This window comes from Mustela nigripes, chromosome 16 (genome assembly GCF_022355385.1).
Source record: "Mustela nigripes isolate SB6536 chromosome 16, MUSNIG.SB6536, whole genome shotgun sequence".
In the NCBI taxonomy this organism is placed as follows: domain Eukaryota; kingdom Metazoa; phylum Chordata; class Mammalia; order Carnivora; family Mustelidae; genus Mustela; species Mustela nigripes.
In genome coordinates this window covers 57,412,423-57,434,898 of record NC_081572.1, presented here as the reverse complement: position 1 = coordinate 57,434,898, position 22,476 = coordinate 57,412,423, and the positions used below count along the sequence as shown (strand labels likewise).

The 22,476-nt window shown below is 50.3% G+C and overlaps 1 protein-coding gene and 4 non-coding genes across 12 annotated transcripts; 1 reads left to right on the top strand and 4 right to left on the bottom strand.

The window, feature by feature from the left end:
* Positions 1–6,421: 6,421 nt before the first annotated feature.
* On the bottom strand, positions 6,422–20,858 carry AURKB (aurora kinase B). Of its 8 annotated transcripts, none has more exons than XM_059378864.1 (9): positions 20,129–20,858; positions 11,144–11,215; positions 9,315–9,534; positions 9,150–9,204; positions 8,713–8,904; positions 8,247–8,385; positions 7,986–8,134; positions 6,870–7,044; positions 6,422–6,736 (listed from the first exon to the last, which is right to left on the bottom strand). In XM_059378864.1, the coding sequence occupies exons 1-9, from the start codon at positions 20,693–20,695 to the stop codon at positions 6,563–6,565; spliced, it is 1,743 nt and encodes a 580-aa protein (XP_059234847.1). In that variant the 5' UTR covers positions 20,696–20,858; the 3' UTR covers positions 6,422–6,562. The 8 variants fall into 8 exon arrangements, with proteins under 8 accessions (XP_059234847.1, XP_059234848.1, XP_059234849.1 ...); XM_059378865.1 differs by having other exon boundaries at positions 9,315–9,450; positions 20,129–20,857; XM_059378866.1 differs by having other exon boundaries at positions 9,315–9,417; positions 20,129–20,854.
* Positions 18,921–18,992, bottom strand: TRNAW-CCA (transfer RNA tryptophan (anticodon CCA)). Its single transcript has one exon. It is a non-coding gene; the product is annotated as a tRNA-Trp (tRNA).
* TRNAG-UCC (transfer RNA glycine (anticodon UCC)) lies at positions 19,547–19,618 on the top strand. The gene has a single exon. It is a non-coding gene; the product is annotated as a tRNA-Gly (tRNA).
* On the bottom strand, positions 20,074–20,145 carry TRNAD-GUC (transfer RNA aspartic acid (anticodon GUC)). The gene has a single exon. It is a non-coding gene; the product is annotated as a tRNA-Asp (tRNA).
* On the bottom strand, positions 20,643–20,714 carry TRNAP-CGG (transfer RNA proline (anticodon CGG)). The gene has a single exon. It is a non-coding gene; the product is annotated as a tRNA-Pro (tRNA).
* Positions 20,859–22,476: the final 1,618 nt, after the last annotated feature.

Here is a 22,476-nt window from a genome sequence, read left to right as displayed (position 1 = left end):
CACGAGGTATATAACATTCGGATCCCGTCTCTTCCCCCGCCTCCCTTTGCTGGTCTGGCTGCAGCTACACTGCTGGCCCCTCGCTGTCTCTGCCTCCGGGATTTACAGTTGCTCTTTTTTTTTTTTTTTTAAGGCCGAGTCTACCAAGGAAGATTTCAGCTTCAGTTCCTAATTCAAATACCACCGTTTCAGCGAGGCCTCCCGTGACAACCTGTTTAAATCGAAGCCACTTTTCCCAGCAACTCCCGATTTCCCTTCCCTTCCTTAAGCTCTGTGAGGGTAAGGGTTGTTTTTTTGTTTGTTTGTCTTCTGGGTTTTTTGGTTTTTTTGTTCTTGTCTGTTTTGATCCCTGTCCGCAGTGCTTAGGGTCCCCAGCATATAGTAGGCACTCCCTAATGTGTATTAAGTAAATGACCACAATCCGTGGATTTCCTCTTTGTGACTGGAACATATTCAAAATGTGTTTCTGTCTGGTGCACCCAGAGTCCTGACTACTAAACCATGAGACCAATGGACTCCTCTAAGCTTCTCCCCCATCTCTGGGACTGACAAGCCCCACCACGGCCATCTTTCTTCCCTTTACCCCTCAGTAGCCAGACGCTCTTCCTTCAGCAAGGGATAGAAAACACAAGTTGAACCAACAACTTAAAACGAGGGGACTGCATCGTGTCATATGATAATAGTCTCTAGACAAGAGTGTACTCAGAGAAGCTTGGGTCCAGTGCCCTAGGGCTGTCACAAAGGACCTGGTTTCTGTCTGTGGGGGGGTCACTATATCCCAAGTGCACTTCCTCATGGTGGCAAAATGGCTGCTGTTTGTCATTCTCTGGGGGTAGCGTTAGTCTCCTTGGGCTGCTATAACAAAACACCATAAACACAAGAGACATTTATGTTTCAACACTTCTGAAGTCTGGGAGGCCCAGGATGACTGTTGATTTGGTTCCTGGTGAGACTCCTCTTCCAGTCTTCTCCATATGTCCTCACACCGTGCATACAAAGCAAGCACTCACCTTCCTCTTAGAAGGGACTAATCCTACCATAAGGACTTCAGCCTCACAACCTCATGGAAACCTGATTACCTCCAAAGGCCCCACCTCCAAATACCTCACAATGGGGGCTAATGTGTCAACATTTGACTTTTGGAGGCTCAAGAACCTTCAGTCCATAAGGATGTCTCTCATCATCCTTTTTTTTTTTTTAATCTCCGGAGATCTGACTCTGTGTTTAAAGACACTCCCACCTTATCAGGCAGAGCCCACTTCCCACTCTGCAAGCTGAACTACCAAGCAGCCCCTCTTCCAGCTTGCCTGACCCATGGCTCTCGCCCTACCCTCGTTTGCTTCTTTTTTTTTAAGATTTTTTTTTTAAAGATTCCATTTATTTATTTATTTTGACAGAGAGAGAAAGAGCACAAGCAGGCAGAGCAGCAGGCAGAGGGAGAAGGAGAAGCAGGCTCTGTGTGGAGCCAGGAGCCCAAGGTGGGGCTTGATCCCAGGACCCTCTTAAGCACCCAGGCAGGTACTTAACCAACTGAGCCACCCAGGTGCCCCTTTTTAAAAAGATTTTAATTTATTTATTTGACAGACAGATATCACAAGTAGGCAGAGAGGCAGGCAGAGAGAGAGAGAGAGAGAGAGGAGGAAGCAGGCTCCCCGCTGAGCGGAGAGCCCAACATGGGGCTTGATCCCAGGAACCTGGGATCATGACCTGAGCTGAAGGCAGAGGCTTTAAACCACTGAACCACCCAGGATTTTCAGAGAAAATTCTGAAGTGGAATTTTCCCTCCCTGGGCGGCCTGGTCCTTCTTGAGATTCCTGGTGCTCCTCCAGAGTCCATGAGTCACCCTGGATGCTCATAATAACGTCCACTTATGCTTAAGTGAGCCCAAATTATTCTGTTTCATGCAACCAGGACCCCTTAATGACATGCTCCCTCGTCTTCCAGAAGGAGGAAAGGAATAGCTTCCATTAGACCTCATAGAAGAACAAAGACACATCTTTCCCCAAAGCCCCAGTTAATTTCCCTTTACATCTTATTGGCCTAAACTGGTTCACATGCACAATTTAGTCACATTGGGTAATACCATGTCTGCTTGACTTAGGACTGAGTATCAGGGACACCTGGGGCGCTTAGTCAGTTAAGCATCTTCAGGTCATGATCTCAAGGTCCTGCCATCGCCCCACATCCGTAGGGCCATGTGGGGAGTCTGCGTCTCCCTCTGCCTGTGCCCCTGCCCCTCCTCCTGCTCGTGATTGCTCTCTTTCTCTCTCTCAAATAAATAAATAAAGCGTTTAAAAAAAGGACTGTGTATCCGGAAGCTGTCACTGGCAAGATGACAAGAATCAACTTATTAGGTTAAAACAATGATGGTCCTCCTGGAGCTAGGGGTGGGTCAGTTCCCTCCAGACCCCGGTAGCTGCAACACAGTGGGGGAGGGGCAGGGGGCTTGTCCTGTGTTAGAGGTCAGCCAAGTATGGCCGGTGCGCCAGATCCAGCTCCCTTCCCCTTTTTTATGGCTTGTGAGCTGAGAATGGTTTTTACAGGTTTAAATGGTTGAAAAAGAAATGAAGAAAGGATATGAAATTTCATATAATTATACAAAATTCAGATTTCAGTATCCATAAGTTTTACTGGAACACAGTTTATGTTCATGCATCTAAACTGTCTCTGGTTGTTTTTGGCAGAAACTTCATGATTTACCCCCCCAGGTAGTTTGCTATGTCTTGCCCTCTGGGCTGCTGGAAGTGGGAGCCCACCCCAGGAAGGGCTCCTTACTTCCGTTTGCCTATCCCTGTCAGTGGCCGCAGGCCACTGGGGTTCTCTGGTGCATGATTGTGTTTCCATGCATATGCACGCTCTGTTCCTGAGACTTTGGAATACTCTTTTTAGAACTTTAGAAGCAGATTTGGGTCAAGGAGACTTGTATTACCCAATAGCAGGGAAATAGAGATGACTTTTGCTGCAATCAGGGACAAATGTCTTTTTTTTTTTTTTCTTTAAAGATTTTATTTATTTATTTGACAGAGAGAAATCACAAGTAGATGGAGAGGCAGGCAGAGAGAGACAGAGGGAAGCAGGCTCCCTGCAGAGCAGAGAGCCCCATGCGGGGCTCGATCCCAGGACCCTGAGATCATGACCTGAGCTGAAGGCAGCGGCTTAACCCACTGAGCCACCCAGGCGCCCCGACAAATGTCTTTTTATATTTAATTATTTAGACACATGGTTTTATTTTATTTTTTAATTTATATTATTCATTTATTTATTTATTTATTTTGGAGAGAGAGAGAGAGAGAGAGTGCGAGCAGGGGGCTAGGGAGGAGGCGTAGAGGGAGAGAGAGAACCTCAAACAGTCATGCCCAGCACAGAACCTATCTTGGGCCTCGATCTCCCAAACCTGAGATCATGATCTGAGCTGAAATCAGGAGTCAGTCGCCAGTCCAACCGAGTCAGCCAGGTGTGCCTAGACAAATGTGTTTTGAAAAGCCCATGTTTTCCCCCGCTACTTCCTGAACACACATATTTTTTTTTTTTTTTAAAGATTTTATTTATTTATCTGACAGAGAGAAATCACAAGTAGATGGAGAGGCAGGCAGAGAGAGAGAGGGAAGCAGGCTCCCTGCTGAGCAGAGAGCCCGATGCGGGACTCGATCCCAGGACCCTGAGATCATGACCTGAGCCGAAGGCAGAGGCTTTAACCCACTGAGCCACCCAGGCGTCCCCACACATATTTTTTTGTTGCAAACTACCCAATGCCTGTATATGGAAATTTGATATATGAAGAAAAGGGTGGCATTTGGGATCTATTTACATAAATGGTGCAAGTATAAGAGACCAGCGATTTGGACCAAAACAAAAATTTAAAAACAAACAACACAAAAAAACACAATGACTTACTTCATCCCTTACATTAAAAAAATAATTTTGATCACATTTAATTTTTTTTTTTTTTTTTTTTTTTTTAGAGAAAGAGTGAGAGTAGGAGCAGAGGGAGAGACTCCCACTGAGCATCAGGGAGCCTGATGAGGGATTCGATCCCAAGACCCCAGCATCAAGACCTGAGCCAAAGGCAGATGCTTAACCGGCTGAGCCACCCAGGTGCCTGAGAGTAGACTTTTTAATGCTATTTATACCATGTACATTACTGCATGTGAGAACAGACCATTTTTTTTAAGGTTTTATTTATTTATTTGACAGACAGAGATCACAAGTAGGCAGAGAGAGAGAGGAGGAAGCAGGCTCCCCGCACAACAGAAAGCCTGATGTGGGGGGCTTGATCCCAGGACCCTGGGATGCTAACATGAGCCGAAGGCAGAGGCCTTAACCCACTGAGCCACCCAGGCATCCCAAGAACAGACTATGTTAGAAGCAAGATAGGATTATTTCCATCTTCAAGGACTCATAAAGATTAAGCCACTTGGCCAAGGTCACATGGCTAATGAACTGTGGAGAAAAGACTCAAACTCAGGGGTGCCAGCCAGAAGCTAAAGCTTGATCCTCTGCAGGCCACAAAGAGGGGAGCAGACCCCCTCTCACATCTTGCCAATGCCCGCAGCACCCACAGAAATGTGGCTAGACTTTCGGGAGGATGTAGGGTGGAATGTAGGGTTTCTGTGAGATGTGGAATAATGACATACCATCACATTATTTAATTAAGGGGGTGGCTCTTGCTACGTGGAATTTTCATGAGCAAGGAGATAATGCCTCTCAGAAACGTCTCCTGAGGGGCCAAGCACAGGTTACTGACCAAAGGTCATAACGCAGAACCCCTGATTTTTCCCATGACTGAAAGGAGGCTGCAGGTGCCATTCTAGACAGGGAAGAGCGACTGCAAAGGCCCCGAGGTGATTCTTTAGTGTACGAGGGTTGAAAAGCGGGAGAGGATCTTGCCACAGAATGAGTTCGGAGTGGAGGATGGGTCAGGAATAGAAGCAGGGAGAACACTTAGGAGGCTGGTGGCCTGAATCAGTGTGAGAGCCAGCAGTGGAGTTTGTGAGTAAGGGGGGTGGGGTGGGGCTGGGACCCCGTGGATTTCATTGGCTGAAGGAAGGAGGGGGTTGGCAGAGAAGAAAAGGGAGAGAAAACCAGGGTTTAAAAAAAAAAAAAAAATTCTTACAACATCATTTGTTTTATCCCATGGGTAAGAGTCTTTTTACCCCATCTGGAGAAGAGTCTGCAGATATAATTAAGGATCTTGAGACAAGATTGTCCCGGATTATCTGGGTGGGTCCTAAGTCAAATGACTAAGTCACAGAGGAAGCAGAGAGAGAAAAGGGGAACAGCAGAAGCCGAAGCAGAGATGGGAGTAGGGCAGCCTCACACCCAGAAATGCCAGGAGCCACCCAAAGCTGGAAGGGAGGATTTCCCATCCCCACCCCCACAACGCTCCCAGAGCCCCCGATGGGGGTGGGGCACTGTGGCCCATCTGATTTTGGACCAGTCAATTTTCTGTTTTAAATCCCCTGGGTATTTTGTTATTTGTTATTATCTGTAATTTGTTATGGCAGCTCTAGGAACGGCGGTGGCACATCAGTAACTAAGATCCAATAAAAATAAGAACATTTATTAAAAAAAAAAACAAGAGACGCCTGGGTGGCTCAGTGGGTTAAAGCCTCTGCCTTCAGCTCAGGTCATGATCCCAGAGTCCTGGGATGGAGCCCCACATCGGGCTCTCTGCACCGCGGGGAGCCTGCTTTCTCCTCTCTCTCTGCCTGCCTCTTTACCTACTTGTGATCTCTGTCTGTCAAATACATAAATAAAATCTTTAAAAAAATAAAAGCTTTAAAAAAAAACTGCATGAACTCTAAAAAAGAAAATATATTCCCATACCTTACATTGATTCAACGAGCAAATAACCAATAGATGAAGAGAAAGCCTTTGAAGAAAATTGACATCTAGTGAGGGCACCTAAAAACCAAACCCTTTCTTAATCTGGTAAGGAACCTTTTCCCCTGGACTACACAGGAATGGTAAAAACTGCAAATCTTGTTCCAGTTCTGGGATCCATATGCCCATAAAATAAGTGTGTGCCACCCGAAAGTATCGATAGGACCATCCTAGCGCGGCGTTAAGGAATACAGACTTTAAAACCGGGCTCTCCCCACTTACTAGCTATGTGATTTTCAGTGGGCTCCGCAACCTCTCTGTGTCCTGGGCCCGAACCTCAGCAGAGCAGTAATACAGAGATAGCTTCTGGGGGAAGGCCCTGTTCAGTTGCTCCTAGGCTGGCAGAGGTGGAGCCAGAAGGAAAGACTAGAGGCGCAGCTGAGGGGACAGAGACCCCAGCAGCCCTGGCAGGGGAAGAAACAAGGGGGGACAGGTGGGGGGAGCTGAAGGAGGATGGGTGTGGAATTCTCACTATCCTCTCCCTCTAGGGGAACCCCCTACCCCCAGCAGTCTCCACGTGAATGTAAACCATCTAAACTCATCCGTACAAAAAGCTTCAGCCTTTATTAAATACACAGGGGGTAGAAGACAGGTAAAGGAGCCAGCCAGGTGCCTCTCCTTCTGACTCCACGTATACAGGCACACAAACAGACACAACTGAATCAACGAGAGCAGCAAGTCAGGGGACAGCCTGGAGGGCGGAGGGAGGCAGCACCCTCCGGGAGTGGGCCCGGACCCAAGGGTGCGTGGAGACCTGGGCCAGGGGCAGCCGTTCGGAGGGGTTGTGCCTGAGCAGCTTGGAGATGAGGTCCTGGGCTCCCGAGGGCACGGAGGCGGGGAACTTCAGGTCCACCTGCAGAAGTCGAGAAAGGACAAGGGCCCCCTTAGTGTTACCCTCGGCCACCCCCCCCAATCCATCTGGAGAATTCCAGGGTGCCCAGCGCCTGCCAGCCCCTGGCCTCTGCCCCCGGAGGCCGCCCTCCCACCTTGACGATGCGCCGATAGGTCTCATTGTGGGAAGCACTCTCGAAGGGCGGGTTTCCCACCAGCAGCTCGTAGCAGAGGACCCCAATGCACCAGAGATCCACCTTCTCGTTGTGCGTACGGCCCTCGATCATTTCCGGGGGCAGGTAGTCCAACGTCCCGCACATCGTCTTCCTCCTGGGTAGGATGGGGGGTGGCGGGGGGAGGGCAGCGATCCCAGGTGAAAAACCACCTCTCTTTTCCCGGCTGCCCCACAGGCAGCCGAGTAACCGCAGGATGCTCCACGGGACTGTGTCAACGGGCTCTGACAGGGCCCTTTGGGGCAGGGGTAGGGTAAAGACAGAACCCACAGTCCCAGGGTGGAATCCCATACAGCCCCAGAATTTCCACCAGGAGGGATAGATCTTAAAATAATCAGATCTAATGCTCAGGGGCGATGGGTGGCTCAGTCGGCTGAGGGTCTGCCTTCGGCTCGGGTCATGATCCCAGGGTGCTGGGATCGGATCCTGCAACTGGCTCCCTGCTCCCCAGGGGGCCTGCTTCTCCCTCTTCTCTCTCTGCCTCTCATGAATGAATGAATAAAATCTTAAAAAAAAAAAATAAGTGCAACGCTCATCTTAGAATTACTGGGAATGGGAAAACTAGGGCTGTCTCAAAAGCCCACTGGGCAGGTCTGGCTGAAATGGATCAGGCTGGGCGTCCGACTTTGGCACAGGTCATGATCCCGGGGTAATCCAGCCCCGTACTGGGCTCCCTGCTCAGTGGGGAGTCTGTGTCTCCCGCTGCCTCTGTCCCTCCCGCCCGCTTGTGCTCTCTTGCTCACTCTCAAATAAATAAATAAAATATTAAAAAAAAAAAAAAGAAAGAAATGGACCAGGTTAAATGTCCATCTATAATAGTATAATGAAGCCTTACAAGCGAGGTGGGATTATTCTCAGTGATGCGGTGAGTGGGTCCCAGAAAATCTGGGCAACAGAATAGGGGGTCTCCTATCTTTGTCAAGAGATTGCTGTGTCTATAGGCACATGAGGACAAACCCGCACATCTCCGCAGACCAAGAAGATCAGGAGTGGTGCTACCCTGAGCGCGCCTGTCATTCACGCCCAAGCCCACCATACCTCAGGGAGGGGGCGTGCACGGACCAGCCGAAGTCTGCGATCTTCAGCTCTCCCTGGAGCCCCAGGAGCAGGTTCTCTGGCTTTATGTCTCTGTGAATCACCTTCTTCCCGTGGCAGTATATTAGCGCATCGGCCAGCTCCTCCATGATCTGGGAGCACCAACAACAGGAGGTCAGACAAGCCTGGGCCTCCAGTGCCAAGCGGCACGGACCCCCGCCTCGGGTCCCCTGCCGGTGCCCCCCAGCGCCCACACGCTCAGACCGTGGCTGTGCGCTGCTCGTCAAAGGTGCGGCTCTTCTGCAGTTCCTTGTAGAGCTCCCCGCGGGGGGCGTACTCCAGAATCAAGTAGATCCTTCGCCGGTCATAGAAATAGTTGTAGAGACGCAGGATGTTGGGATGCCTGGAGGAGATAGGGCAGGACTCAGGTTGCATCCTGGCCTAAGGGACTGGGAAAGATGACAGTGCCAGGTGGGGTAAAGTGGGGTCGCATTTAGACCAGGCCAAGGATGGGGGGCTGGCAGTGATGACAGGGGGTGATCCTGGATTCACCAGGGCTCTGGATTCAGGGCTCTGGCCAGGGCTGGGAGCTCTGTGGGATCCTTGACCAGGGCTGGGAGCTCCATGGGCCAAGGAACCACTATGGGGCAGTCTGGACGGGGGCAGCGGGTAAAAGAGGAGCCCGGGGAGGAGCAGAGGGGTTGAGGTCAGCGGAGGGCAGGGCTCATACTGCAGATGGGCCTGGATTTCGATCTCCCTGCGCAGCTGGTGCTCCACGCCCTCCTTTTCTATCTGAGACTTGAAGAGGACCTTGAGAGCCACGATGAAATGGCTTTTCTTCTCTCGAGCCAAGTACACATTTCCAAACTTGCCTTTGCCCAGAGGACGCCCGATCTCAAAGTCATCGATGGTGAAGGAGCGCCTGATGAGAGGTGGGGGGAAGGCAGGCTAGTGCCAGCTGGTGGGTCACGCGAAGGGGCTGCGTGTCCCCCTCCCCCTCAGCCCTGCAGGTCCGCAGCCCTGCCACTCCTCTCCCAAGGGAAGTGAGGACGGATCATGCTTTCTTGCCTACATCCCTGCTCCTGCCATGAGTGGCCACCTCCCTGCTGTCCTCCGTGTTTGCTCTCCCCCCTGCTCTAACTGCCGTCACAAGGCTTGGGTACTCACGTTGGGAAGTTGGGGGTCCCACTGCTGTTCTCCACCACCTTCTGGCCAGGGGCAGCTAATGAAACAACAGGGGAGTTGAGGGCCCCCTCCTTGACATTTTCCTCCTGGCACCCTCCCCATAGACCCTAGTCTGCTCAGCTGAGTCCCCTCCTGCGTCTGCATTACCTGTGGGCTGGGTGTTGGAGCGGCTCATGAGGACAAGTGCAGACGGCGTGGCAGGGTCCTTCCGGAGGGCTCGCTGGGGCAGGGTGTTCAGGCCAGCCTGAGTCTGAGAAGGAGCAGCGGGAACCTCTGAGGGAGCCTTTGTCCCGGGGAGCGGGTTGGAATGTGCTAGAAGCAGCATTTCAGTACTTGCTGTCGGCCCACCCAGCCGGCCAGCCACCCCCTGTTCCAGGAAGAACACTGAGACCATGGTTTTTTACTCAGCCCAAGGCCCCACTCTTTGCTCCGTATTAAAATGGGTTCTTCATAAGTGACCTAGTTTGGTCTAAGATAAGGAGCAGAGGACTCACCCCAACATTGAACATTTCACCTCCTTGGCCCTGGCCACACCACATTTTCATGCATGAAACCCTCTAACCTCTACGGTACCATCTGCAAACCCATATTCATTCCCCCTGACCTACCCCACCCCTCTGGGGAGTAGAGGGTCAGGTTAAAAAAAAAAAAACAAGGGGCGCCTGGGTGGCTCAGTTGTTAAGCCTGCCCTTGGCTCAGGTAATGATCCCTGAGTCTTGGGATTGAGCCCCACCACCCCCATCGGACTTCCTGCTCAGGGGGAGGCCTGCTTCTCCCTCTCTCGAGCTGTCTGTCAAATAAATAAAATCTTCAACAACAACAAGACCCCCCCCCAATTCTAGCAGAAACATTCTCACAGCCCCCTAAAATTCAGTCTAGAGGCACTTGGTTGGCTCAGTCAGTAGAACATGCAACTCTTGATCTCAGGGCTGTGAGTTTGAGCCCTGTGTTGAGTGTAGAGATTACTTACAAATAAAATCTTCAAAGATTTTTTTTTAATTAGAAAAAAATAAAACTCAGTATATTAAGGTTTAGATAAGGCCCTGGAGGTCTTGAAGGTTGCAGCAAATTCCAGTGTTCACCCCTTTGCAACAACCGGCTTTGGAGACACCGAGCGCTACTCTGATGGCCCTGCACTATTTCTCTCTTGCAGCGTTTCAGAGTAATATACACAACCTTTTGAAGTTGTGTGGAAGAAGTAACCGTGGTTTCTCTTTCAGACTCTGTTCTTGCCAGCCTCGCTAAGTGCTGCATGAGGGCGGGAGCTGGTGGACAAGGGGATAGCTGGACCCTTCAGGATACCCAAGCCCCACGAAAGGGAGCAAAGCCTATGAGAGCTCCCTCCTTCTTCTTAGCCTAGAGAAGAAAGCCTCATGCCCTAAAAACCCATTCCCAAGCAGTGATATCAGTACAGAATTTATAAGTAAGCAAGTGGGACAAATAAGAGTCCAGAAACACATCCACATAGAGGTGGGCATTTTATGTAATAAAGGTGGCATTTCAAATCAGAAAGCAGACTGTACAGTAAAAGGTCTTAGGACAACTGGAAAACAAATCTATTTAGATTCTGATCTCATACGAGTCGCTAAAACATATTCCAAATTATTAATTTAATATATCCTGAATCTTTTAAACTTATAAAAAGCCCGTTCAGAGTCTCTCTCTACTTCCTGTCTAGCCTACTGGGGGTCATGGCCCCCAGGGCAAACCCACCTGCTCAGTCCCAGATACCATATGTGTAGGCAACAAGTAGGCTCAACCCTGCAGAGCTCCTCCTAGGCTGATCAGATTCAAGCTGGCGGAACCGACTGGGTGTAGTTGCAAATGCCCAGACCGGGTTCCGCCAGCAAAGTCTTGGGACCCACTCCTTGGAGCAAAGCGGGGAGGACTCGGAGGGTCGTCCTCCGCACGACCCCAAGTCCCCAGGCAGGAATTCTCCCTGCGGGCGGGGGGAGGGGAGGTGGGCAAGTCCTTACCGTTTGCCGGCCGTAGGGCCAGGGGTAGGCGTTCTCCTTCTGGGCCATCCTTGGAAGGAAGGGGGAGGAGAGCTGGGCAGACGAGGGAGACAGGCTGTCAGAAGCAGGAAGGAAAGAGGGAGCGAGAGAGGGAGGGGTCGGACCGATCGGGGCGGAAGCGCGGCTCGGGGGCTGGGGAAAGGGGGCTGCCCAAATCGCAGGCTCCTCCAGGCGCGCGGGGCGCTCGTCTTGCCGCCCCGCCTTGCTCCTGCGGACTCCCCTCTCAGGACCCTCCCTCTACTCTTGAGATTTCAGGAGCCCGGCGGGTGCGCGCGGGCCGCCCAACGGACCCCTGACCTGCCTGATCACCTGCCCTCTCCCAGCGCAAGACCCGCGAAAGCCCGCCAGCTCACCTGGCGCCCGTGGCACAGCCACCCCCGGGCCGCGGGCAAACGACTGAACCTGCCAGGCCGGGCCCCCTCCGAGGCCCTTTCAAATCTCCCGCCCTGGCCCCATTGGCTGAGCACGCTGTCCGTTCGCGGTTTTCATTGGCTAGACTCCCCGTGACGTAGGCTGTGGGACCCAATGCGGGAGGCGGAATGCCAGACACCGCCCACCGGAGGTTCGGGGCCGGAAAGCCGCGGCATCTCAGAGCCCGGAGTTCTCACGTCTTCTTCCTTCACTAATTGCAAATCTCCATCCATCCGGAATGTCTCCTTCTCTGTGTAGGAACCAGGGTTTTGTTCTCGACCGGCGGGGAGCTCGTTGTGGCAGAACCGTTTGTTACACAAACCACTCGTTCCCCGCAGAATTTCAAGGCCGCCCTTTACCCGGAGCAAGCCCCAGATTCCACGCAATCTCCACCAAAATTCCAACGGCGATTTTCACAGAAACAGGAAAAAAAAAATACCGATTGCGTCTGGAACCGCCAAAGGACGCAAAGAGCCAGAGCGATCTTGAGAAAGAACAGAGCCACAGGTTTACGCTTTCTGGTTTTTCTGGGCTCGGACTGCATCACAAAGGTGCAGTCATTGAAACAGCCGGGATTGACTTAAAAACGGTCCCGTGGACCAGCACGTGGTCAGTCAGCTTCTGGAAGTCGAGCCAAGAATACGTAATGGGAAAGGGTGGGAAGAAGGTGGCCCCTTCAAAAACGGTGCTAGGAAAATTGCACATCCACCTGCAAAAGAGGGAATCTGGGCCGCTCTAACACTACACACATGAATTAACTCAAAATGGGTTAAAGACTTGGACCTAAGACCTGAAACCATAAAATTCCTGGAAAAACACTCAGGCTGTAGACTCCTTGACATAGGTCTTGGCAATTTTCTTTTCTTTCTTTCTTTTTTAATCTGACACCAAAAGCAAAAGTCAGACAAACAAGTGGGGCTACATCCAACTAAATGCTTCTACACCGCCAAGAAAACTCAACAAAATGAAAAGGCAATCTAGTGAATGGGAGAAAATATTTGCAAATTATGTACCTGATAAGGGGTAATATCCAAAATAGCTAATGAACTCATAGGACTTAATGGCAAAAAAAAAAAAAAAAAAAAAAACCCAAAAAACAAACAAACAAAAAAAACCCCAAACAATGTGATTTAAAAATGGGGTGCTCCCGGGTGGCTCAGTGGGTTAAGCCTCTCCCTTCCACTCAGGTCATGATCCCAGCATCCTAGGATCCCGCCCGGCATGGGGCTCTCTGCTCATCAGGGAGCCTGTCCCCCAACCCCCAGGCCGCTTGCCTCTCTGCCTACATGTGATCTCTGTCTGTCAAATAAAAAATACATAAATAAAATCTTTTTAAAAATGGGCTGAAGGGGCGCCTGGGTGGCTCAGTGTGTTAAGCCACTGCCTTCTGCTCAGGTCATGATCTCAGGGTCCTGGGATCCAGTCCCGCATTGGGCTCTCTGCTCAGCAGGGAACCTGCTTCCTCCTCTCTCTCTCTGCCTGCCTCTCTGCCTACTTGTGATTTCTCTCTGTCAAATAAATAAATAAAATCTTTAAAAATAAATAAATAAAAATGGGCTGAAGATTGGAATAGACATTTTTCCAGAGAATACCTACAGATGACCAACAAGTACATGAAAGATGCTTACCATCATTAATCATTAGGGAAATGCAAATCAAAACCACAATGAGATTCAGCCTCACACCTGTTAGAATGGTTGTCATCAAAAAGACAAGAAAAACCAATTTCGGGGGGGCGGGGGGAGAAGAAAGAAAGAAAAACCAAGTTTGGGTCAAGAAGTAGAGAGACGGGTGTCAGGTTTTCTCCCATTGAGGTTGATATTCTTTGTGTGTTTCTCATAGATAGATTTTACGAAGTTGAGGAATGTTCCCTCTATCCCTATACTTTGAAACGTTTTAATCAGGAACGGATGCCAAATCTTGTCAAATGCTTTTTCTGCATCAATTGAGAGGACCATGTGGTTTTTCTCTCTTCTCTTATTGATTTGTTCTATCATACTGATTGATTTGTGAATATTGAACCACCGCTGCATCCCATGGATATATCCCACCTGGTCATGGTGGATAATCTTTTTAATGTACTGTTTGATCGTATTAATTAGGATCTTGTTGAGAATCTTGGCATCCATACTCATCAGGGATATGGGTCTGAAACTCTCCTTTTTGGTGGGGTCTTTGCCTGGTTTGGGGATCAGGGTAATGCTGGCTTCATAGAAAGAGTCTGGAAGTTTTCCTTCTGCTTCAATTTTTTGAAACAGCTTCAGGAAAATAGGTATTAATTCTTCTTTTAATGTTTTTTAGAATTCTCCAGGGAATCTGTCCAGTTCTGGGCTCTTGTTTTGGGGGACGCTTTTGATCACTGCTTCAATATCATTACTAGATATCAGTCTATTTGGGTTGCCTATTTCTTCCTGATTCAGTTTTGAAGTATGATGCCTCCATCAGAAAGGATGAATACCGAACTTTTGTAACAACATGGATGGGACTGGAGGAGAGTATGCTGAGTGAAATAGGTCAAGCAGAGAGAGTCAATTACCATATGGTCTCACTTATTTGGGGAGCATAAGGAATAACACGGAGGACATGAGGAGATGGAGAGGAGAAGAGAGTTGGGGGAAATTGGAGGGGGAGACGAACTATGAGAGACTGTGGACTCTGAGAAACAAACTGAGGATTTTGGCGGGGGATGGGAGGTTGGGTGAGCCTGGTGGTGGGTACTGTGGAGGGCACGTACTGCTTGGAGCACTGGGTGTGGTGCATAAACAACGAATTCTGGAACACTGAAAAGAAATTTTAAAAAATTAAAAAAAAAAAAAAAGAAGTAGAGAGAAGGGAGCCCTCGTGCACTGGTGGGAATGCAAACTGGTGTGGCCAGCATGGAAAACAGTATGGAGGGTCATCAAAAACTTAAAGACAAAAAACAAAACAAAACAAAACAAAAACAAAAAACAAAACAAAACAAAACAAAAACAAAAAACAAAACAAAGCAAAACAAAACCCAAAAAACAAAACTTAAAGGCAGAACTACTATAGGACCCAGCAATTTCACTTCTGAGCAATTATCCAAAGGAAAGGAAAGCAAGATTCAAAAAGATATCTGCCCCTCCTCTGCTCATTTTCTCTCTCAAATATATATATATAAAATCTTTAAAAACAGCACACTACTCCTGATATATTGTGATAGTAGATACTTGGATCTCCATATTTCCGGCCTCTTTATTCTGTTCCATTGTCTGCATGGGTTTATTTTTGAGTCATTACTATTTTATCCTTTAAAGTCTTGCCCTCACATCTGTAGCAGGAATTTTCCACCAGCAGACCTTTCTATGCAGGTCTCCCCACGGTGGCTGCATTGTTTGGATGGACCCTAACTCTTCTCCTTCTCGCCACACTCCCTTCCTCTCTGCTCTTTCCAAACACAGATGTCATAATTGGGTTAATAAGTACATCTGGGGGCCTCCTGTGGAACAAGTAGTGGGTATTTGTAAGTGTCACGTGTCCAGCACCCTTCCTCTTTCTTCAACACCTGAACTTGGCTTTAGGGAACCACCTGCCCCGCCCCCCACTTCTGGGTAGTCAGTTTCCATTGTAGTCCGTTTCTGTTTCTGCCAACTCCCAATCCCTAACTTGATGGAGACCTGTTGTAGTGGACAGTGTGGTTGTCTAGCTAGTGTCCATTCTCTGGCCATTCACACTTCGAGAAGGCACCTAGAAGTTTCTTGCACAGGTCTGGGATCGGATGCTGATTGATTGACATGAGTCAACATCTTTTACTCCCGGTTCTTGGTCATTGGTTCAGGGATCAGCTTGTGACCCAAGCAACCCAGTGAATGGGAACTTTATGATTCTTTTCCAGAATGCTGGGCAGAAACTCCTTTTCTCCACAAAGCCCACCTTGCTGCTGCTGGTGGTGCTCCAGAAGGGAGCAGCCTGAAAAGGAAGCTAGCTTTGTAGAAGGTCTGGGAAGAACCCAAGATCTTGATGGTGTCGTTCAGCCTCTCAATGCCCATTTTGCACTTTCCTTATAGGGACCTGTAGGTCTCTTCCCTAATGCGTTGACTCAAGAGTTTCGTTATTCACTGTCAAAAGCGTACTAACTGACACACACCTACAGACCTAGAGGGTTCTTAGCTATAGAGTGTGAGTGAAAGATGTGAAACCACTAAGAGCCAATCCCTTGATCTACAGAAACACCATTTTCATATGATAAATCCAAGAAGTCCTTACGGGTTTCTCCAGCGCTGCGTAATGCTTTTGGCTGAAAGTTACAGAAAACATAGTCAGCAGTGGCACAAACAATAGGGATCTGTTTTCTCTTAGCAATAAGTCAGCAGGTAGGTGGTTGTTTTGTTGGAGATGTAGAATGGCCTTCCTGTGCTTCTATTGACATGTCCCTTAGGACTGCCAGATGGCTGCCAACGGTCTCGGCCCCCTTAATCAGGATGAGCAGAAGTCTTTCCAGAAGGACCCAAGAGATTTCTCGCTGGCCAAAAATGCATCCCATGACTACTGCCAAGGAGACTGGTAAAGTGTCTTAGGGTCAGCCACCTAACCCTGCATCCCCAGGTCAGGGAGCCCATGACACTCCCTTGCCTTCATCAACATACTTGGCATGGAGAGACCAGCTAATGAAAAGCTTTGTAAAAATTCCATCACCTGCCCAGTACTTTATTCCTCATGACCTAGCGAAGGGTGATTTTTCTGGAATCTGTCAGGGGACACAGTGCATGGGTAGGACGTACCCTGATAGATCCAATGCTCTGTCCTTGCCCCCGTAGTCCGTAGTCCTTAAATTCCCACTTGCCCATTATGCCTGAAGCTATTTGGCCTTTCAGGAATATTTGATGTGCCAGCATGCAATCGGGATTTGCATTATTCATAAACAAAACAAAACAAAACAAAAGCTATCTGTTTATCCGCTAGGCAACCATCAGCTGCCTGTTGAAGTTCATGAACAAAATCTCTGTTGTTAACCCCAGTGATTCTTGAGGTGCCATGAAGGGGGGAATTGCCACTGTTATTGCGAGGGCTGAATTTTGCCAAGACTAGGAAGGGTTAGAATTGGATTCTTACCCAAAGGTCAGGGCAGGATGGTTAGGATAGTATAATGTTTGGGAGGCACAGATGTTAGTCCCTTTAATTTCTGATAATGGGATATCCCCCAAAGAAGTTTCAGGACAAGAATTCTCATCTTCCTCCAGTGAGCCTGTTTCAGGAATGAGGAGTAGAGTCAGGAGGGTCTGGAAGGGGCTGGTTGTGGGGGTGGGGTGGGGCGGGGAGCCTGGCCAATATTCCCAAGGATCGGGGTTGAGGTGGGGAGTGACTGCCAGCGGCTGGCTACGAGGTTTGCAGAGCGATGAGAATGTTCTGGAATCAAATCATGGTGACTGGTGCACAACTGTGTGAGTACACTACAGACCCCTGTATTGTACACATTAAAATGGTTAAAATAGTAAATTGTACCTTAAGTGTATCTTACCACGAAAAGTGATGAAATATTTCAAATATCAAGAATACTTTTTAAAAACACTTGTGTAACTACTATTCAATTAATTAACTCTTTTTTTTTAAGGATTTTATTTATTTATTTGACAGACAGAGATCACAAGTAGGCAGAGAGGCAGGGGTGGGGGTGGGGCGGGGGAGAAGCAGGCTCCCTGCTGAGCAGAGAGTCCTATGAGGGGCTCGATCCCAGGACCCTGAGATCACAACCTGAGCCAAAGGCAGAGGCTTAACCCACTGAGCCACCCAGGCACCCCCAACTAATTAACTCTTAATAAACTTTGCCCTAGACGTCCATTTCATTATCAGTTAGGAAGGAGGTTAGGTTTGAGGTTGGCATAGAGGAGAAGAACTACCATGACTTCCAGTGCTTTGACGGAACCTCAGATGCGAGGCCTTCTGGCCAAGAGTCTGCGATTTCACGTTTTTGGAGCCTTCCTTGTATCCCTGGGGGTTGCAGCTTTCTATAAGTTTGCTGTGGCGGGACCAAGAAAGAAGGCATATGCAGATTTCTACAGACACTACGATTCCAGGAAAGATTTTGAGGAGATGAGGAGGGCTGGTATCTTTCAGAGTGCAAAGTGATTTTGGAATGTAAAGAATTTCTTTGGGTTGAGTTCAATTGAAGTTTGTCACTGACCTGTGTTCCTGAACTATGAAGCACGAATATTGGGTTATGGAATTGTCTTGATAAATAAACATCTAACACATAAAAAAACAAAAAAACAAAAACAACAACAAAAAAAACCCACAAAAAACTTTGCCCTATTTTTTTTCTTTTTTGGTGAAATAAAAGGCATACAGGTAAAGCTCCAGGGTAAAATTTTAAGAACTAAGTCTACGTATACAGTTTCTGGACTATTTTCTATTGTCTTCTTTTTAAAATTCCTCTTTGACGTAATCAGAGGTTCTAATTCTCTCCTCCACATCATTTAGCTTCCTTTGTCACACTATAATTAATCAATTAATTATTATTTTAAAAATATTTTATTTATTTGACAGAGTATCTCCTAAAAGGTGCTCTGCTTAGGGTGGGCCTTGTTGGGGAAGCTGGGCTGCGGGCTGTGCTCATCATATACCTTCCGAGTCACGTGGTCAGAGCTCCCGGGCAGCTGTCACCTCCCTAAGTCATCAACAGTCTGTGCAAGGGAGTGCGGATTGTCTGCCTCGGTCTGGGCACACGTGACCAGTGACGGCTCCGACAGAAAGCCGACAGCTCTTCTGCAGCCTAGGCCGGGTGCCCTCGAACAGAGGCACTGTTAGGAAAGAGATGTCCAGGAAGAAATCTCCCGCTCGGGTGGACAAGGCCTACGGAGTGGCCGGCCTGTATTTGTTTGTTGCCCCCGCCCCCTACCCAATAGGCCGGAAGCAGCAAAAATGCACTTGGCTCCAGGCTTCTAGTGACATTTGAAGAAGTCTGGAGAACATTTGCATTTAATTAATTGCTACGTATAATAATGATCAGTTCTTGCTACTCTCCTTCCAATAAAGAATCTTTATTGCTCCAGAGACATGTTCTGAGCAAGAACTCGGAGCCGTTAGTGAACGATTTGCCCTACGATTCCTAAAATATCCATGAGATTAAAGATGTCACTGTTGGTTGATTTGACTGAAACAGTCAAGATGCAAGATAAATTCCTAAATTTGGGGGGGAGACATTCCTAAATTTGTATATTAGGAGAAGATTCATATACTTTGGGGAAAGAAAAAAAAAAAAAAAGAGGCACTGAGGGTTTTTTTTTTTTCTTTTTTCTATTATAGAAATGAGGACTTTTACCCGAAAAGTATCAACGCAACCTCTGGTGTCGAAAATGGCAAGCTTCAATGACCCCGACGTGATTTGAACACGCAACCTTCTGATCTGGAGTCAGACGCGCTACCGTTGCGCCACGAGGCCTTCCCAGACCCGCGGCTGGCCGGACCTCGTGAACAGATCGATCGTCAGCGACAAGGGGCGGAGCTAAGCCCTCCCGACCCTCCCTTAAGTATCGGCTGAGTTGCTCTTGGAGCCGCACGTGGACATCTGGGAACGACCCTCCCTCCGTAGGTGAAACTGGGCTTCGGCGCACTTGGTGCGAAGGTCAGCTCTTTAGCTCTGGGACACACGGAGCTCGCTCAGCACAGAAGCGACTGGTGTTCGGGACTTATTTTTAGGGAATGACGAAGCCATCGCGGTGTCGCTGCCGTCCCGGCCGCCGCCCCCTCCCCCCCATCCCGACAAAGCTTCGATGTATCTCCGGCTCTGCCAGTGACCCAGAAAGCCCCTTCACTCAGGTCACCTGAACCTCGCTTTCCCCTGTGTCAGCTGCGCGCGGTCAAGCGCAGTCTCTCGCGGGGTGACGGGGTTCACGTCGTCCACGTCCACCCGCAGCTCTCCGGAAGTCACGTTTCCCAGGCCACGCGGCCGCTCAGATATTGAAATACAGCGTCAGGAAACGTTTTATCCAGCGGGCGTTGGTGGTATAGTGGTGAGCATAGCTGCCTTCCAAGCAGTTGACCCGGGTTCGATTCCCGGCCAACGCAAGGCCGTTTATTTTTAGATTCATGATTATTTTTTAAAATCTTTTCCCTTGTTCCGAGATCGCCCCTCTGCGGGGACCCCCGTTGGCGAAGCACAATCAGCACCGAGGTCTGACGCCCAGCCGATCCCGCAAGCGCGCGACCGAGTCGCGGAGGGAGCGCGGCGACGGCTCGGTGCGGTCCGTCCGGCCGTGCGCCTCGGTCCTCGCCCGCGGACGCATCTCGTCAGCACATTCCTTGACCCGAGGGGACAAAGGACTCATTCAGCCGCACAATTACCACGCAAGGTGCCCAAGGCGAAACACAAACTCGGTGAGTCCGAGAGTCAGGACCAACTACCCTTTACTTCCCCCTTCCCTTGCCTCTTTGTTTCTAAGGGACCTGTTCACCCCACGTCCAGGCCGGGGAACCTTGCTGTGAGCAGGCTGAAAAAAGAATAGCAAAAAAGGACCATGCTACTCCCCGTCGGGGAATCGAACCCCGGTCTCCCGCGTGACAGGCGGGGATACTCACCACTATACTAACGAGGAAGGAGCTGATTGGGGTGCTCTCCAGCTCGAGCATATTATTCCCTGACCGCGCTCCGTCCGGGCTTCCATCCCTCCGAGCTCCGGGAAGGGCCCACCTGAGACCCGCGCATGCCCCAGACCGGCCCTGAGCGACCCGGAGATGCGGAGACCGGCCTGTGACAAGTCCCGCCGCGTTCTGCTCGCCGTCATCCGCAACCCCAGCCGGCCTGCCGGGGACACGCGCGGCCCGCGAAGAAGCGGGACGGGAACGCGAGGCGCCGGCCTCACGTCCGCACGCTTCCGCGCCCTCCTGTCCATCTCCCGGGTCCCGGCGCCACGTAGCGAGCTCCCTCCGGCCACCAGGCTGTGCGCTCGGAACAAAAGACCTCCCAGCGAACCGCATCGGCTCCAGGCTCTCGGCCAGCCGCGCGGAGTTCGTAGGGAGGTCTGCGTGGCGCGCCGGCCGTTCCGTCCATCCTCGCTTACTGGGCGCTCCGGTCTCCGCCAAAACTAAAGCCGGGCTCGTCCGGGATTTGAACCCGGGACCTCTCGCACCCGAAGCGAGAATCATACCCCTAGACCAACGAGCCGACGCGAGAATGTTCTCGCGGACGCCTTTAGAGGTCGTACCAGGCCGGCTGCGGTCCTAGGACCACGACTGGCGGCGGAGCCGACCTGTCGCGCGCGCTGGGACTACCCGCCCCGACACCCGCGACTCCTGAGCCGTGTGTGGGAATCTCCGCTCCCGCCCGCGAGCTCCGACTCCTCCCAGGAAATAACGTTGGGGAAGTAGGAGGGTGTGGTCTTGGCCTGGTCCCCATCCCGTGCAGCCCTCCAGGACGACCCTGAGCGCCCGGGTTCCCGCTCCTTGTGGTCACCGTCTCGGGGTCAGTGCGTAACCTGGGGTTTCGCCTCTTCCCGCTGGCGCTCGCCGTCCTCGTACCCAGTGCTCTGGCGCACAGCTTTGAAGATAGGCGGTGGAGTTTCCTGGTTTGGGACAATGAATGAGCCCTGAGATTCCTAGGTGAACACCTGCACCTGCCCATCCTCCTGGAGCAACGAGTAGGTCCAGTATCCAGGCAAGGGACTAATTCCAGGGGCCAAGAGGACCCCCCGGAGGAGGAGTATTTGAGCGGAGCGGGGATTTCCAACCTGACTGATTGGGGCGAGGTGGCAGGTCCGGCGACCAGGACCGTCCCTGTTCCTGACATCCAACACCCCTACTAGCATTGGTTGCAGGACTTCCAGCCTGTATGGTCAGGTTACCCCCACCGTCCGGTGCACCCTCCACTCTCCACTTAACTCCTAGGATGGGCGGGAAGGAGACCCTCCTCCCTGCCGCCCAAGACCCCCAGAAGGTAAGGGGCTCCGAGGCAAAGGTCCGCATAAGTGTGACATAAGACCAGGCCACCGGAGGTTCCCGGGCTGAGTGAGTCTGTAAGGTCTTAATAAAACTCACCAGGCTCTCACTCTGGGGCTGCCCAGATCCTGGCAGGACATGGTGGAGTCAGCTGCCTGCCACCTTTGTCCCTTCCCTCTGCTCAGAGCCTGCTCCGGGGAGTTCTCCCAGCAGGGTCTGACCAGCCACTGCCCCCCACCTCCCCATAGCATCTCTGGGCTGAATCATTTTGTTCCCCCTCCCAGTGAGGTGATTTGTGGGGTGCGGCCCTTCCTAATACCCAGCCCACATATACTTTGGTGGGGAGACTTCAATGAATGGTGCACCCCTTTGCTTTCTTTCCCAGGTGTCCCTGGCCAGACAGTAGGGGAAGGCAGTAGAGAGCAGCCCATCATCCTGTCCTGTCCTTTTCTTCAGGGGACCAAAGAGCTCACGGCTGGTCTTCTGGCATCTCCTTCCACCTTACCCTTTTGCAATTTCTGTTTCCTACTCTTCCGCCCCAGCTTTTCCCCCAAGTGTCTAGGGACCACTCTCTTAACCTGGGGTCAGTCACCTAATCCATACAGAGGTGGAGCCCTATGTCCCTTACAGAACACGATGAAAGCAGAGGCCCTTTTCCCTAGAAAAATGCATTCCATACCAGAGAGTTCACAGATACCCTGCACCCCCACGCAGGAACCCCACTTTCAAGGATCCAAGAACGAAGATATAAACTGATCGCTGTTTAAGTTTCTCGTGTTTTACATTTCAGTGGGAGTTATGGCAAGATTGAGTTATATGGCAAGATTGAGTTATGGCAAGATTAAGTTATAACTTTGAGTAGTCCTAGTTGTTTGGAAAAGATTCAGTGGGAAAGAGTGAAAAAAATATTCTTGGGGAATTTGAGTTGGTGGCACCCCTTGCTCCCAGCCCTTCCCTAAAGTGGAACCCAGGCATCGTCCTGAATTTCTCCC